The 17277-nt window shown below is 49.0% G+C and overlaps 1 protein-coding gene across 6 annotated transcripts in view; it reads left to right on the forward strand.

Moving 5' to 3' along the window:
* Positions 1-16967, forward strand: part of slc39a10 (solute carrier family 39 member 10) — a 29550-nt gene extending 12583 nt beyond the window's left edge. For all 6 annotated transcript variants that reach the window (XM_056433137.1, XM_056433147.1, XM_056433153.1 and 3 more), the window contains 9 exons: positions 2108-3628; positions 4269-4443; positions 10964-11139; positions 14187-14351; positions 14435-14543; positions 14653-14919; positions 15064-15144; positions 16484-16674; positions 16815-16967. In XM_056433137.1, coding sequence (XP_056289112.1) covers positions 2129-3628; positions 4269-4443; positions 10964-11139; positions 14187-14351; positions 14435-14543; positions 14653-14919; positions 15064-15144; positions 16484-16674; positions 16815-16967 — 2817 coding nt within the window. In that variant the 5' untranslated portion in view covers positions 2108-2128. The remainder of the gene's footprint in view (positions 1-2107; positions 3629-4268; positions 4444-10963; positions 11140-14186; positions 14352-14434; positions 14544-14652; positions 14920-15063; positions 15145-16483; positions 16675-16814) is intronic.
* Positions 16968-17277: the final 310 nt, after the last annotated feature.

The raw sequence follows: 17277 nt of genomic DNA on the forward strand, positions 1-17277 counted from the left end.
CGAAACACCTGCAAGGGTTTCCTGAGCCTTGACAAACACTCAGCTGTTATAAATCTTTTTTTTTACTTGGTCTGAGGAAATATTAAAATTTTATGAGATAGGATTTTAGAGTTTTCTTAAGCTGTAAGCCATAATCAGCAATATTAAAAGAATAAAAGGCTTGCAATATTTCAGTTGATTTGTAATGAATCCAGAATGCATGACATTTTTGTTTTTTTAATTGCATTACAGAAAATAAAGAACTTCATCACAATATTCTAATTTTCTGAGACAGTCCTGTATGTGTGTGTATATATATATATATATCTCTTACTCATTACTGTTTGCTTGGATACATTCTTGTGATGCCATATATATATATATATATGTGTGTGTATATATACATATATCAATGTCAGGAAAATATGAATATTTTAATATTTCAGTCAACTTTGAATATGCTCATATTTTAGGCAGGTACAACCTACATTTGCCACGTCTCACTCACAGCTGATAAACGATGGTAAACAGGGTACAAAGTGACGGCGGCGGTTGTCAGAAATCGGTCCAATCGTTTCAAAGTGACCCGGTCACGATGGTCCTTAAAGGGTACCTGTAGTGCAAAACAACAACGTGCTACATCCATTCGGCGCATCAAATAAATCATATTTACCCCGCCGCTATTGTCAACAAGTCACGCATAGCCCGAGGATTTACATTTCTTTGTCAACATTCCGAGTCCGTGAACGCTTCAGGGCGCAGCCATTTTGCTAGTTATTTACTCATGTCAAAGCTAACTATGACGTAGAGTCGTTGAAAGGAATTCAGCCAATCCGGAGCCACTTCTACACGCGAATATTAGTAATAATCACACCAACTCTGGTGATCGCAAATTAGCCTACATGAAACAACTGGCAAACTTACCGATTTGACAGTTCTCCCTCGGGTGCAGGCCCCCGAACATGTCGGCCGATCATTGCATCAATGAAAGACATCTCCAGCGCTGGCTTATGCGCGATGTAGCTATCAAGATCACGCTTTTGTGTAAAGCAGATTAGGTCTAATGTCACTATCATCGGACATAAGTTCGTGCTCTTTACAACAAATGCACTCTATGTCTGTTTTTTGTGGCACACATTTCCCACAACTGCACCAAACGTCCGCCGACTTGCGTGCACGGTCCGCACGGTGAAGCATCTGGACCGGCGGTCCTTCGGCATCAACTTCATCAGAATCATCGCTATCATCGCTGTCACAATTCACTAAATGGGGATAGTCTGCTTTTAAAGGTTCAAACAAGTATCCAGTTGCTGAATCAGACAATCTTTCATCGTCCATATTATCAATCTCTCGGCATTTGTTTGCGGCGCCGACGTTGTTTATATTGGTATCTGAACACATCCGCTGTGGCTGGCTGTCGATCTATCAACGATCTGACGTCACACCACCCGCGACATATTCAAGCTCCAGTGCAATGTCGCATGTCGGAGTTGAGGACTTTGAACAGCCTAAACTACGTATTGTTATTGAATACTGGACCGTCAGTGCATGAATAACCTTTAGAAACACATTATCTTTTGATCTGGCTACATATTCACTTTCACTACAGGTACCCTTTAACCCTTGTGTTGCCTTCGGGTCAATATGACCCGATTCAATGTTTCACCCTCCTGTTACCTTTATATTTACTAACATATTTTACCCTTGAGGTCAATATGACCCCAACTATTAAAATCTCCAGAAAATTATTAGAATTAATATTGTTTTCCAAGTTTAAGTGTGAGGTACTTTATGTTTGTTTGTTGACTCCCGAAAGAACACCGACATTAAACATTGAATCGGGTCAAATTGACCCGAAGGCGACAGGAGGGTTAAATATTGAATCGGGTCAAAATGACCCGAAGGCAACACAAGGGTTAAGAGGTCCTAAAACTAAGCGAGGACATCGGGAGCAGCGCCGCATCTGCTCAGGATGTGACCGTGACCAGAAAAACACACGCAAACATGCTCGAGCTAGAAAATAATTCTAGTTTAGCGAAGCACTTCCAGTAAAATGATGAGTGCCGTTAACTGATCTGAATGTTCAACGAACTAAAATCCGCTTCTGTTCCTTTCCTGTTTTCGGCAGGGCACCAGACGTCAGGGGACCATGCGAGTACACGTGCACACCAAGTTCTGTTTCCTGTGCGTGCTCGCCTTGCTCTTCCATCAGTGCAACCGCTGCCATGGAGACGGGCAGGGCGGACATCCCCACACCGACCACACCCACAGCGACCTGCAGATTTTAGAGGCCCCGTACGCGAGAGGAACCACTCTGTCCCCGGACGCCAAAAGTCCCAAAGGGCCGACTCTCGAGGAGGAGCAGCGCTTCTACATCCAGCAGCTGTTCCGGCGCTACGGCCAGAAAGACCGGCTGGACTTCCAGGGCTTTCAGAGCATGCTGTTCAGCTTGGGTCTGGGGGAAGTGAAGCTCCTGGACGGGGACCACGAGCAGCTGGGCCACGACCACGTGAGCCACCTGGACCTGGTGGACATGAAGGAGGGCCGCTCGCACGAGGCGGACGGCCATGGGCACGGTCGCGGGCACGGCCACGCGCCGCGCAAGCCCGGCGTCCGCCGTCCGCACGCGGAACAAGTTCCCACGAGTTGCACCCAGCGCACCGCCGGCGCCGGCCCGGCGGAACGAAAGCGCGACGGCGAACGCGGTCACGATCGCACCAAGGTCGAGGACGGCGACCAGAGGAATTCTGATGGACATGTGCAGGACACTCACGATCACGACAAAGAGCACACGCACGGGCAGGTGGAGGTGACCTCAGACCAAAAGGATCACGGCGGTCACGATCACGGCGGTCACGATCACAGTTCTCACGATCACAGCGGTCACGATCACGGCGGTCACGATCACAGTTCTCACGATCACAGCGGTCACGATCACGGCGGTCACGATCACGGCGGTCACGATCACAGCGGTCACGATCACAGTTCTCACGATCACGGCGGTCACGATCACGGCGGTCACGATCACGATCACGGCGGTCACGATCACAGTTCTCACGATCACAGCGGTCACGATCACGGCGGTCACGATCACAGTTCTCACGATCACAGCAGTCACGATCACGGCGCCCACGATAACGCCGGTCACGATCACAGTTCTCACGATCACGGCGCCCACGATCACGGCGGTCACGATCACGGCGCCCACGATAACGCCGGTCACGATCACAGTTCTCACGATCACGCCGCCCACGATCACGGCGGTCACGATCACGGCGCCCAAGATCACGCCGCCCACGATCACGCCGGTCATGATCACGCCGCCCACGATCACGGCGGTCACGATCACGCCCACGGCGATGACCACAACCACGTCCCCGAGTCGCAGACGGTCACAGACATTGCCGCCTCCCCCCGGCCGTCGCCCGGCCATCAGGCGGCTCTGGCCTCTCCCTCCACCACGGAGAGCCGGCCCGAGACGCCGGGAAAGCCCGCCAGAGGAAAGCGAGGGCGGAGCAGAACCCCTTCGCCTCTCGCGCCGGCGTCTCGTAAAGCCAAGAGAGAAGCGACCGGGGGGCTTGCCGACCCCCCCACCGCGCCGGTCCCCGTCCTGTCTGGCCACCTCGGGTTGTCTCATCAGCACGAGGAGGTAGGACTCGTTCCCACACACACGGGACACAGCGCGGTCCATTCCTAGAAACGGCCAAATGTAGTCCGATCGAGGAGAAACACATGCGTGTGCAACCGTAACACAAGAGGAGTGTTGAATGTTTCCCACCTGATTCTTATTACCTTCGCATTGAAAATGCGGAAGGTTATGTTTTGATCGCCATTTATTCATTTGTATGCGTGTTCCTCGCATAACTAAAAAAGTTTTAAACCGAATCGTATGAAATTTGGTGGGATGATTGGTTATTATCCGGGGACCATTTCATTAGATTTTGGGATCAATCGGGTCAAAGGTCAAGGTCATGAAAAGGTCAAAATCTTCTTTTTACCATAGCGCGGTCAATTTTTATCCAATTGGCATGCAACTAATGCCAAAATGTTCATAATTCAATGCCCAATCTTGTGATATGTGAAGGTATGCGCTCTACCGAGTGCCCGTTCTAGTTTGACGTGTTTTGATTTCATAGTCAGTCACAGCCTCTTGGCCTCAGTGTCCATAGTTCAGGTTGTTGGGTCACGTTGCTTTACAGCCACCTTTCCAGTTCACAGAGGTCAGTGTTGCCCCCCCCCCCCCCCCCCCAGTCTCCCGTTAACACGGCTCTGTCTCCTTCTCCCTCCAGTGTTTGAACCTGACTCAGCTCCTCGCTTACTACGGCCTGACCCCCAACTCGCTCATCTCCCCCAGCCAGTTCACCTACCTGTGTCCCGCCCTGCTCTACCAGATAGATAGTCGCGTCTGCATCCGCCATTATGAGATGGACGTGCAGCAGGAAGCCATGGAGACGGGCAGTTCCGGTAAGCACCAAGTGTTTGTATTGATCCGGGCCACTTCTCAGAGCCCTTGAGACCTCACTCTGAGGGTTTCACTCCGACCCGAATCAAGGCTGAGACCAGCAGACTGGACTCGTTGTGGTCGGGGATGTCGTGTTTTACTGTGAGAATACAAGGGAGCATTTGAAGGGTTATTCGCTCGTTATGCATGTTGGTTTGCGGTCGCAGTTCTTGACCTAAACATTGTTCTGCATATGAGTACATTGCGTGCCAGCATCAGGCCACTCTCCTTCAGCTAACACATGTTTCCTGCCATGTTTTCAAGTGTTTGTGACCGTAGTCAAAAAATCTGCTGGGTGTTATCCTCTCAGCGTTTTATGTTATTCTTCACACAGCTTGTAAAGATCAATAGCCCTCTACACAGCAAAGCAACACAATTGCAGTTATTAGATATCGCCAGTGTTCATCCTTGGAAGATGGTGTGATCTTGACACCGATGAGGCCAAACTCAGTCACAATGAACTTTGTTTGCACAATGGATCGAGTAACAGTTCCTTTAAACCCATCAGCGCGTAATCACATCTGGAACACAATCCACCAGCGTGTGTTCACTGTAGATCATTGTTTCCTCATCAGAACCCAATAACACAGTGATGTCATCATGACTGAGTTCCTCAGACGGTATCTTTTACCTCAAAAAGACAAGGGGGGGGAAAAGCCAGAAGCAGGAAGAGTGAGATGCATATATATTTATATATATTTATTTATTTATTTATATTCATTTATATATACATATATATATGTGTGTGCGTGTATATATATATATATATATACACATATGAATGTATGTGTAAATATATATATATACTGTATATATATATTAGTCCCAATGAGGAGTGGCAGACCAGCATAATAGAACGTTTATTGAAATAATCATATTTTATAGAGATAATAACTGCAGTGAAGCGGGTATTGTGCCCATAATCCCACGAGTATTATTTTTCCCTTCCCGTTGTCACCGGTCTGATCGGCGGGCTTCTTCTCTCCCGTTCTGCCATGCAGAGCGGAACAATCACACTGATATTAGTTTTCAGGACAAACTAACAGAATATTGACAGTCAGCACACGCTTACAGGACTGTCTCAGAAAATTAGAATATTGTGATAAAGTTCTTTATTTTCTGTAATGCAATTAAAAAAACAAAAATGTCATGCATTCTGGATTCATTACAAATCAACTGAAATATTGCAAGCCTTTTATTCTTTTAATATTGCTGATTATGGCTTACAGCTTAAGAAAACTCAAATATCCTATTTCTAAATATTAGAATATCATGAAAAAGTATACTAGTAGGGTATTAAACAAATCACTTGAATCGTCTAATTAACTCGAAACACCTGGAAACACATTTTCAAATGTTTGATTTTGTTTTGCTGTTATAAATCTTTTTTTTTACTTGGTCTGAGGAAATATTCAAATTTTATGAGATAGGATTTTAGAGTTTTCTTAAGCTGTAAGCCATAATCAGCAATATTAAAAGAATAAAAGGCTTGCAATATTTCAGTTGATTTGTAATGAATCCAGAATGCATGACATTTTTGTTTTTTTAATTGCATTACAGAAAATAAAGAACTTTATCACAATATTCTAATTTTCTGAGACAGTCCTGTATGTAAGCGACAGGAGAGCGCGGCTCCCAGACCCGAGGAGTCGGCCCCGCAACACCGACGCTTATTTGGCTTTTATTTACCGATGACGGCGGCTCGCTGTCTAATAACGTCTGGATGCGAGACCGCCGGAGTGGCTCTCGAGCCTCTGCCACGGCCTCGTGATGACGAGAGGTGTCTTCTCCTGTTTGTCGTTAGTGATCTGGACAACGCTGCACACCACCACACTTTTATTTCAAAAAAATATAAAAAAATTCTGGGTTTATATAAGGGACAGTGCACATTAATAAAAACCTTTCAGTAAATGTGCCAGTTAGCCAAGAGGCAATTTTTAATCTGTAGTCAACAAACCTAAAAAAACATAAGATTACAAATACAATCTACAGACAAGGCAAATAAAATAAGGGAGAACAATGTTAAAATGGACAGAATAAAAACATCACGTCAGAGACGCAACGTAAAAGCATGCAGACTAAATGAAATGGACTCATCTCAACGGGATCACGTGGATCACTCGCATTTCTATTTCGCACGACCTTCTCCAGCCTTCACGGGATGTTTTTTTGTTGTCGTCGGGAGTATTGGTACGGCATCATAACCGTACGAGCGGAGAAGAGATGTCGGCTATATTTAGATGCGATTGCGGCCTGCGGGACGTATTTATTCTTTTTTTAGTCTGCTACTGCTGTCGGGTGTTTTGCACATAAGAATTTCACAAACCGATTATACTTGTATAAAAGGGGATGTGACAATAAAAACTTGAAAACTTGATTTAGCATAATTCTGAATTGATGGATCCCTCCAGTCACTCACACGCCCCAGTGAGCGTAACGCATAGCTAACGGCCGTCGGCGGGAGTTAATCGGCGGGTGAAAAGTCCACGAGCCGTCGCCTCAGGCTCTTCGTAGAGCGGCCCACGCTCCGGGGTCGACGCTCCGGATCGTCGGCTCACTCGACCGCGACGCGTCGCCACGACAACGTGTATCCTTTGCCGTTGGGTAATTGCGGCGGGCCGTGGCAGCCAATGAGTCGCCCCGTCCTGTGCGTGAAACGACAAAAGGGGACTTTTTTTTCTTCTTTCTTCCCACTTGTGTTGAAAAAGGAGACCCTCGCAGAGATGTCTTTTCTCTCGGCGCGTGTTCCAATTCCCTGGACGAATGAAAAGGAAAACCGCGACAGACTTGGAGACCAGCGACAAAGAAGGAAGGTCAAAGTGAAGCCCTGTTTTGGGACCTCGCCGCGCGAGGCAGTTTACGACGATGTAACGTATAAAATCGCTGTTCTTTTTTTATTAAAGTTAATGAGTTACAAGTTGTGAAAGAAAGGTCGTAGATCCATAAAAGCGGGCTGTAAATCAAAGCGGTCCAGAGATCTAGTGGCAGAAAAGGCCTCTTCTCTTTGTGTGTGTGTGTGTGTGTGTGTGTGTGTGTGTGTGTGTGTGTGTGTGTGTGTGTGTGTGTGTGTGTGTGTGTGTGTGTGTGTGTGTGTGTGTGTGTGTGTGTGTGTGTGTGTGTGTGTGTGTGTGTGTGTGTGTGTGTGTGTGTGTGCGTGCAATGAGATAGAAGTAGATGAGCTGTGCGGCCGCGAGGTCCGGCTGATGTACAGTTTGCTTCTCGGGGACGAACGTTGTTCTGCTCGATTCGACAAATGAGAAAAGCGGTCGACCGCGGCGCCTTTTTTTTTTTTAACTTTTGGAAGGCGCGGTCGAGAAACTGCCGGCGACAACGGAACGAGGAAGGGAGGGTCGTTAACGACATTTTCATCGGCGATGGGGAAATGGATTCAGCCGGTCCAGGTTGTCTCTTAACGATGTGGTTTCTCTCCACGACGTGGACCGCGGAGAGTAAACTGGAGCAGACGTCACATTATTGTTCGCAATATGCGGTGTGAAATATTGACCCGGTTGAATTAACGGTCTCTCTGACGATGGAGTCTGTGGACTAAGGGTCACTTTAACACGCTGGAACGTGGCAGTGTTTCTCCATCGGAAGAAGACCAGAGATCATGCCTGCCCTTTTCCAAACGGGTCCTAATGACGGCTCCTCAGACGGCTCTGCGTAGCGAAGCATCTGGCAAGTCCGGTTCTTGAGTTCCCCAAGTACAAAACAAATGTTTGAAAAAGCTGTTGGCAATATACAAAATGTAAATATGCCTTATGGTTTGAATTACAAGAGCCCTGAATGAGTGTGGTGCTCAGTCACACGGCATCGTCAATAAGGCCTTAAAGGGACAGGACACCCCCAAATAAAAATAAAATAAACTCTTATTACCTTTAGTGCTATTCATCCATCTTTTTTTGTGTCGAGTGTTTGCCAGATCGGCCGTAGAGATGTCCGCCTTCTCTCCAACATAGTGGAACTTTACGCGGTGCACCCAAAATAAAAATTAACTTGAAAAACTCGACAGCGATGTCGTGAAAACACGAGCAGGTTACTCGAGATGATCTGCAGACTTTGTATAACGAGCGGGAACAAAACTCGTGTTTACGCTTCCGATCGGTGTGAGCTCCTCGTGGGAGATTTTGGAGCGATGAGCGCCGTCATCAAAACACCCAGTGCCGGCAGATTTTCTGTCTTTTTTTTTGTTTAAATGTTTTTTTAATCCTAAAGCTGGGACAGTAACAGCTTGATTCCGTCTCTCTTAAGAGCACTCTGTCAGGCACAAGACATGTTTCAGATCATTTCTTCACAAGCGACACCACCTGGGGCCCATTAAACGAGGACGGGAAGTGTGTCTGCCAGCGTGATCCGACTGTTGTGACTCATTTATTCGCCTCTGGCTAGATGTCGGCTTTGGTACTTTTTGTTTAGATGGATCAAGCCATCTCAGGGCTCAATAGTTTAAGGCCGGGCGGGGGGGGGGGGGCTTGAGTAGTCTACTATTCAATAACTCCATGCGAAGGAGCCTTATTGGCCCGTTATTACAGTTGGATCATCACAGGACGGGTCCATGCGGTTCATTGCATATCAATAACAACATACAGTAAAGCTGCAGTTTAAAAATGAATTAAACATTGTTAATCGGAGCGCTGACGCGAGAATGGAGTGACGGTTACTCTTAAAATGTACGAACGATTCTCTAAAAGTCGCAGGAGGCTCGTAGGAGTGGTTGTTTGTGGCTCCTGTGTCATCACCGATCGGATTTGACGACCCCTAGTGTGTACTGTGTTGACAAAATGGATCTGGGCACAAGTGACGGTTCCATATTTCCCAGGGTCAAACCCTTTGACCTTGACAAACCGAGCAATTAAGTTTCATTGTCTAATCCGAAATAACCAGCCGGCGGGGCAGGATTAGCGTCTGAAGGTGCAGTTTGTTGTGTGAGATGTGCGTCACGTTGCTCACCGGGCTGCCGTCCTATAAACCAACGCCGCCGCGGCTTTGATGTGACGTTGGATTTCACACGACATTAAACATTTCGTCCTCCGTGACTAAAGCGTCGCAGCGCTTTGTGTCGCTCCGCCTCGCCTCGCGCTGTTGTCCTCGGCTGACATCTTAAATGATGGCGTACCTTTCTGACTTTCCCCCCTCGTCCGCTTCACGCCGTGCGGCTTCGTGTGAAACACGAGGCGAGTCGAGCTCTGCTCAAATGTCACATCAACAAGGACGCAAGGGTTTGAAACGAGGGAACTATCCTTCAGAGGGTTTGAAACAAGGGAACTATCCTTCAGAGAGTTTGAAACAAGGGAACTATCCTTCAGAGGGTTTGAAACGAGGGAACTCTCCTTCAGAGGGTTTGAAACAAGGGAACTATCCTTCAGAGGGTTTGAAACAAGGGAACTATCCTTCAGAGGGTTTGAAACGAGGGAACTCTCCTTCAGAGGGTTTGAAACAAGGGAACTATCCTTCAGAGGGTTTAAAAAAGGGAACTATCCTTCAGAGGGTTTGAAACAAGGGAACTATCCTTCTGAGGGTTTAAAAAAAGGGAACTATCCTTCAGAGGGTTTAAAACGAGGGAACTATCCTTCAGAGGGTTTGAAACGAGGGAACTATCCTTCAGAGGGTTTGAAACGAGGGAACTCTCCTTCAGAGGGTTTGAAACAAGGGAACTATCCTTCAGAGGGTTTAAAAAAGGGAACTATCCTTCAGAGGGTTTAAAACGAGGGAACTATCCTTCAGAGGGTTTGAAACGAGGGAACTCTCCTTCAGAGGGTTTGAAACGAGGGAACTCTCCTTCAGAGGGTTTGAAACAAGGGAACTATCCTTCAGAGGGTTTGAAACAAGGGAACTATCCTTCAGAGGTTTTAAAACAAGGGAACTATCCTTCAGATGGTTTGAAACAAGGGAACTATCCTTCAGAGGTTTTAAAACAAGGGAACTATCCTTCAGAGGGTTTGAAACAAGGGAACTATCCTTCAGAGGGTTTGAAACAAGGGAACTATCCGTCAGAGGGTTTGAAACAAGGGAACTATCCTTCAGAGGGTTTGAAACAAGGACACTCTCCTTCAGAGGGTTTGAAACAAGGACACTCTCCTTCAGAGGGTTTGAAACAAGGGAACTATCCTTCAGACGGTTTGAAACAAGGGAACTATCCTTCAGACGGTTTGAAACAAGGGAACTATCCTTCAGAGGTTTTAAAACAAGGGAACTATCCGTCAGAGGGTTTGAAACAAGGGAACTCTCCTTCAGAGGGTTTGAAACAAGGGAACTCTCCTTCAGAGGGTTTGAAACAAGGGAACTCTCCTTCAGAGGGTTTGAACTGACCCTCTGAAGGAGAGTTCCCGATAGCCAGCAGGTATTTGGATGAGGCCAATGAGCCGTGGGGCTCGCGACCCCTCGCCGTGGGGTAACTTGTCCTCGCCGTGGGGCTCGTGACCCCTCGCCGTGGGGTGACTTTGTCCTCGCCGTGGGGTAACTTGTCCTCGCCTCCTCCTCCAGGCTGGGTGTGGCTGTGGGGCTTCGTGTCCATCTCCATCATCAGCCTGCTGTCTCTGCTGGGCGTGGTCCTCGTGCCCATCCTCAAGCAGTCCTACTTCAAGTTCCTGCTCACCTTCCTGGTGGCGCTGGCGGTGGGCACGCTCACCGGCGACGCCCTCCTCCATCTGCTGCCTCACGTGAGTACGCCGCCGCCGCATCTCTTTCACTACGTGAAGCACGACTAACACAACCCGGGGTGGTATTCAGAAAGCGCCAGAGAAAATCTTAAATCGTGAAAATATTTAGTTTATGTTTTATTGCCTTCTCCATTTTTCGATGTCCTTTTTATCTTGAATTTGTAGTTCGGTTAATATAATCATCGCATGTTCTATATGACGAACGTGCAAACGTTTAATCGAATCCCCGATGAACCCAACATGTCGTTAACTTTTCTACCCTCCATGTGGGAGAGACTTTATTCATCTTTTATGAACTTACCATCTGACATGTGGTCCTCTCTTCCACTCTGAGTCCGTTTCCCGTCCGTCAGAGCAAAATAATGTTCCTGAACATTCACCGTCAGACTTTTCTTCCTTTCGGAGTCCTACTCTCCTGATGGGCGGTCGTGTATGAGGGGCCGTGAGGGACATTATTCAGAATACCCTCTCACACACACAACTGAAATGCTCTCACACACACTACTGAAATGCTCTCACACACACACACTGGTGAAATGCTCTCACACACACTACTGAAATGCTCTCACACACACTAGTGAAATGCTCTCACACACACTTGTGAAATGCTCTCACACACACTACTGAAATGCTCTCACACACACTAGTGAAATGCTCTCACGCACACTACTGAAAAACTATATGCTCACACACACAACTGAAAATCTCTCACACATACTAGTGAAAATCTCTCACACACACACATGATATGAAAAGCTCTCATACACACATATAAAAATTTCACTTGAAACGGAAGGCATTTCACTTGAACGGAAGGTGCAGTGTTGCCAGGTCCATGATTTTCCAGCGGCATTGGGCAACTTTTGAAGTGTTGCCGCGGGTTGAATTTTGTGTCCGCTGGTTCAGGTAGACCTATTTTGCATGCAAATTACATGAATATCTTTCAATAAATATCCATATTTTAAATGAAATAATTTATTTATACCCAAATCCTACCATAAACTGCTTTTAATGCTGGCATACTAAACATTTGGTGTTACTTTGTAGATATTACAATACATTTGGCAATGATAGCAATGCTGTTGGACTTTAAAAGCAGTGTATATGGTTTGGCACGGGCATATTTTGAGTTCTGATATTGGGCTGGTTTTATTGGCCATTGGGCTGGTTTTGTCACACAGACCTGGCAACCCTGGGAAGGTGTTTCAGTTGAAACGGAAGGTGATCAAGGATGGCAGATCAACAATGTGCTCAACAGCCCTTAAGCAACGGCGTTACTAAACAACATATTGGCCTCAGCGGAGACAATCAGAACACTGTCGAATGCCTCAACTGTTCGGCAGCAGCCGGTGTTACACGCCTACTGGTTTTCAAACCTACTGGTTTCCCTACGCGTGCGTTGTGTTCTCTTAACATCTGCAGCGGGGCTCTGTCTCGCTCACCAGATTCGTCACACATTCACAAACATATTGCTGGAGATCTTCAAGCCACCGTTCATATCCATTTCGGCGATAAGTCACATTTCTTATGTTGCGAACAAGCATCGCTAAACATGTTTCAAAGTGTACATATCCGCTCAAGGTAACCAGTTGTTTCAGATCCCTTCGACTTAATGGATCAATATATAAATTACATGAGCTGAAACTAATATCTAGTGGCGCAGCGCACAGACTGCGTGTCTTTGAGTGCAGACTCCTTTTGCGTGAAAGAGATCGAAACCAGGTTGGGCGATCTTTTCATTTTTATTTTTTCGAAAATGTATTTATTCCTACGTGGCTGTGATGCACTGCTCACTTGTACAATCGTAATCGCCGAAATGGATATGAACGGTGGCGTGAAGATCTCCAGCAATATGTTTGTGAATGTGTGACGAATCTGGTGAGCGAGACAGAGCCCCGCTGCAGATGTGAAGAGAACACAACGCACGCGCAGGGAAACCAGTAGGTTTGAAAACCAGTAGGGGTGTAACACCGGCTGCTGCCGAACAGTTGAGGCATTAGACAGTGTTCTGATTGTCTCCGCTGAGGCCAATATGTTGTTTAGTAACGCCGTTGCTTAAGGGCTGTTGAGCACATTGTTGATCTGCCATCCTTGATCACCTTCCGATTCAACTGAAACACCTTCCCAGGGTTGCCAGGTCTGTGTGACAAAACCAGCCCAATGGCCAATAAACCAGCCCAATATCAGAACTCAAAATATGCCGTGCAAACCATATACACTGCTTTTAAAGTCCAACAGCATTGCTATCATTGCCAAATGTATTGTAATATCTACAAAGTAACACCAAATGTTTAGTATGCCAGCATTAAAAGCAGTTTATGGTAGGATTTGGGTATAAATAAATTATTTCATTTAAAATATGGATTTTTATTGAAAGATATTCATGTAATTTGCATGCAAAATAGGTCTACCTGAACCAGCGGACACAAAATTCAACCCGCGGCAACACTTCAAAAGTTGCCCAATGCGCTGGAAAACATGACCTGGCAACACTGCACCTTCCGTTGCAAGTGAAATGCCTTCCGTTTCAAGTGAAATTTTTATATGTGTGTATGAGAGCTTTTCATATCATGTATGTGTGAGAGATTTTCAGTTGTGTGTGTGAGCATATAGTTTTTCAGTAGTGTGTGTGAGAGCATTTCAGTAGTGTGTATGAGAGCATTTCACTAGTGTGTGTGTGAGAGCATTTCACTAGTGTGTGTGAGAGCATTTCACTAGTGTGTGTGAGAGCATTTCACAAGTGTGTGTGAGAGCATTTCACTTGTGTGTGTGTGTGAGAGCATTTCACTAGTGTGTGTGAGAGCATTTCAGTTGTGTGTGTGAGAGGGTATTCTGAATAATGTCCCTCACGGCCCCTCATAGTCGTGTTCTGGTGTTCCCACTCTTTTCCTCCGACCCGAGTGCACCTGTTCTTCACTGATCATCAACCCGCCCTCCGTTCTTGTCCCGGTACCAGTCTTCAGGGATCGGATCCGCGTGACTCGAATGAATGAAATCTTAAGTGCTGACAAATTCCCATCCTTCCCTCTTCCTCTCCTCGACCACAGTCTCAAGAGCCGCACGACCACGGCGCGCACGGGGCGACCGAGGAAGTGGATCTGATCACAAAGTTCGACGGGGTGTGGAAGGGCCTGACGGCGCTGACCGGCATCTACTTCCTCTTCATCATCGAACACTGCATCGGCATGTTCAAGCACTACAGAGACCACCGGGTAAGAGAAGCGACCGCGGGCGGGGGGGAGGCCGGGGCGCCACGGGTAACGAGCGTGGCGTGACGCGTCTCTGCCGCTCGCAGGGCAGGAAGAAGGCCAACGAGGAGGGCAAGATCGGCAGGAAGTTGTCCGACCACAAGCTGAACCGGCGCTCGGATGCGGAGTGGCTGCACCTGAAGCCGCTCGGCGAAGGTAAGAGAAGAGTTCGGCCGTTTGCCAGCTTCTTCGCGGGGGGGGGGGGGGGGGGGGGGCGGGGCTTTGTCTCCCGTTAGCCGTGACGCCTCCTCCTCCTCCCCCCCAGACGCCGACGGCACCGCCGTCTCCTGCGACAACGGTCACAACGACACGCAGCTCTCGGAGCTGCGGCCGCCCGACTCGCCCACCAACAAGACGCCGCTGGCGCCGCCGCGCGGCGAGGAGACCGGGGGCGAGGCCAAGCATCACGGCCACGCCCACAGCGAGAACTGCCATTCCGACCAGGAGATGAAGGACGCCGGCATCGCCAGCATCGCCTGGATGGTCATCATGGGCGACGGCATGCATAACTTCAGCGACGGCCTGGCGATAGGTGAGGAGCGCCGGTTGCCGGGGGTTTAGTTCCGGGGCGTCGAGGAGGCTCTGGAAGGTCCCGGGGCCTCGCGCTCCGCCCGTCACCGCGAGCTTCACATGAAGCGTGACCGTTCCTCATCTTCTTGACCTCTCGTCTCCACAGGCGCGGCCTTCAGCGCAAACCTGACGGGGGGCATCAGCACGTCGGTGGCGGTCTTCTGCCACGAATTGCCTCACGAACTCGGTGAGCGGAGTTTACTTTGCTTGGGAACTCTGATCCTCCGGGCCCTCGGAACTTCGTTAAAAACCCGGCGGGGTCGATAGCCGTCACTCTTCCGCTCGCTTGTTCAAAGCATCGGCGTGAGGAAGAGGAGGGGAGGGGGGGGGGGGTGAAACGCATTCGGGTTTCACTAACGCCGCAAACCGCCTGCTTACAAGTCCGCGGTGTGTTTTTTTAACTGCCAAAGAGGAATGTGCAGTGGGCGGCGGCCACGAGGCCCGCGAGGATCACGCAGAGGAGCTTTGATTCTGGTCCGACGTTTTCAAGCTATTTTTTTTGTCTCCGTTTGGAGTTTCCAGATGGTCGAGTGCGTCCGTCTCGAGTGGCACCCGGAGGTTTGCGAGATTAGTCTCTCCCTCTCTCTCTTTCTCTCTCTCGCGTCCCTTCGCAGTTCATGATGATTCGGCGCACCGCCCCTCAACACCCCCCCCCACCCCCCAACCCAGCAGTTTGACGTTCTGAAGTACACCTCACGGCTCCTCGACACAAAAGCCCCACCCCCGCCCGGCAGCTGGATGGCAGAGATGATGAGTGTGAGGGTTCTTTAACCACCCAGAGTGACGCTAATTGGCAGTGATGGGTGTGTTAATTGCAGTAGATGAGGTGGCGGCAGGCGTGTCTGACTGTCAGATGGATCGTAACCAGGGAGGCGGGAAGAAAAAAAATAAAACGAGTCCATTGAAGAGAGGCGGGCGTGGACTGTGTCTTAATTCCCCCCCCCCCGGCCTCCACTCTCCTTGCTCTGGGTTTGATTGATGGATGAGAGCAGGGCGGTAATATATTTATTGAGGGTAATTAGCTCGGAAGAGAGGCCGCTTGTTACACGGTGCAGGAAATGTAGGCCGCCCCCCCCCCCCCTCTCTCTGTGTTCATCTCTCCCTCTTTCTTCAAATCCGGGGCGTTTACGCTGAGACTTGAGGCCTCTTTCGGCTTTCGGCCGATGATGGAAGAGGCCAGCGGGGCCACGGCATGCATGTGAAATCATAAGAGCATCAGGAGGGAGTTAAGGGACGTATTTCCTCTTCTTCGAGGGAGAGAAAGGGAGGAAGAGAGGGAGGAAGAGAGGGAAGGAGAGAGAGAGAGAGGAAGGAAGAGAGAGGGAAGGAGAAAGGGAGGAAGAGAGAGAGAGGGAGATAGAGAGAAAATTCAAATGAAAAAAATATATATATATTTACCGATGGGGTGGGGGGGGGGGGTGACTTTGCATTTCCAGTTACGTTGAACCGTTTCGTCTCCGTGGCGATATTCGATGTCTTCGTCGACGTGGCGCCCTCTCCCTCTGACCGGTGTTTGTGTGCGACAGGCGACTTTGCGGTGCTGCTGAAGGCCGGGATGTCGGTGAAGCAGGCCATCTACTACAACATGCTGTCCGCCCTCATGGCGTACTTCGGCATGGCCATCGGCACCGCCGTGGGCCAGTACACGCACAACCTCACCAGCTGGATCTTTGCCATCACGGCCGGCATGTTCCTCTACGTGGCTCTGGTGGACATGGTAGGTTCGACCCCCCCCCCACCCCCCCGGTCGGTCTGTGATCCCAACTCAGGGTTCCAGGCCTGGAATTAATCAGTATAAAGTTCCATGACTTTTCCCAGGTTTTCCATGACCGTCCGAACACCTCTTCTCTTCCACAGCTGCCAGAGATGCTCCACGGCGACAGTGAGGAGCACAAGCGCTGCCAGCTGGGACACTTTGTTCTGCAGAACATGGGCATGCTGACCGGGTTCGCCATCATGCTGCTCATCGCCATCTTCGAGGACCGCATCATTATCAACTTTGGCTTTTAGTCAAGAAGAGGAGGGGGGGGGGTGACGGAGGGGGGGGGGGGCTGGTTGCATCACCAGCGGTCCTTCTCGGCCTTCGCTAGCCGCCCGGTCTCGCATGCGGCGCGGGTCTCAGTTTCGCGGATCGCGCCTCGGGGGGAGGGGGGGGGAATTGTGTTTCCTGTCACGGCCCGGCAGCTCACCGCCTATGCATCATCATCATGATCATCATCATCACCTGTTGTTAGCGTGCCGTCGGCTATCCCCCGCCGCTCATCTCGTACCCGTCATCCCGTGCCGCGCCCCGCCGCCCACGCCTCGTCCATCCGGCGGA

This window comes from Pseudoliparis swirei, chromosome 2 (genome assembly GCF_029220125.1).
Source record: "Pseudoliparis swirei isolate HS2019 ecotype Mariana Trench chromosome 2, NWPU_hadal_v1, whole genome shotgun sequence".
In the NCBI taxonomy this organism is placed as follows: Eukaryota; Metazoa; Chordata; class Actinopteri; order Perciformes; family Liparidae; genus Pseudoliparis; species Pseudoliparis swirei.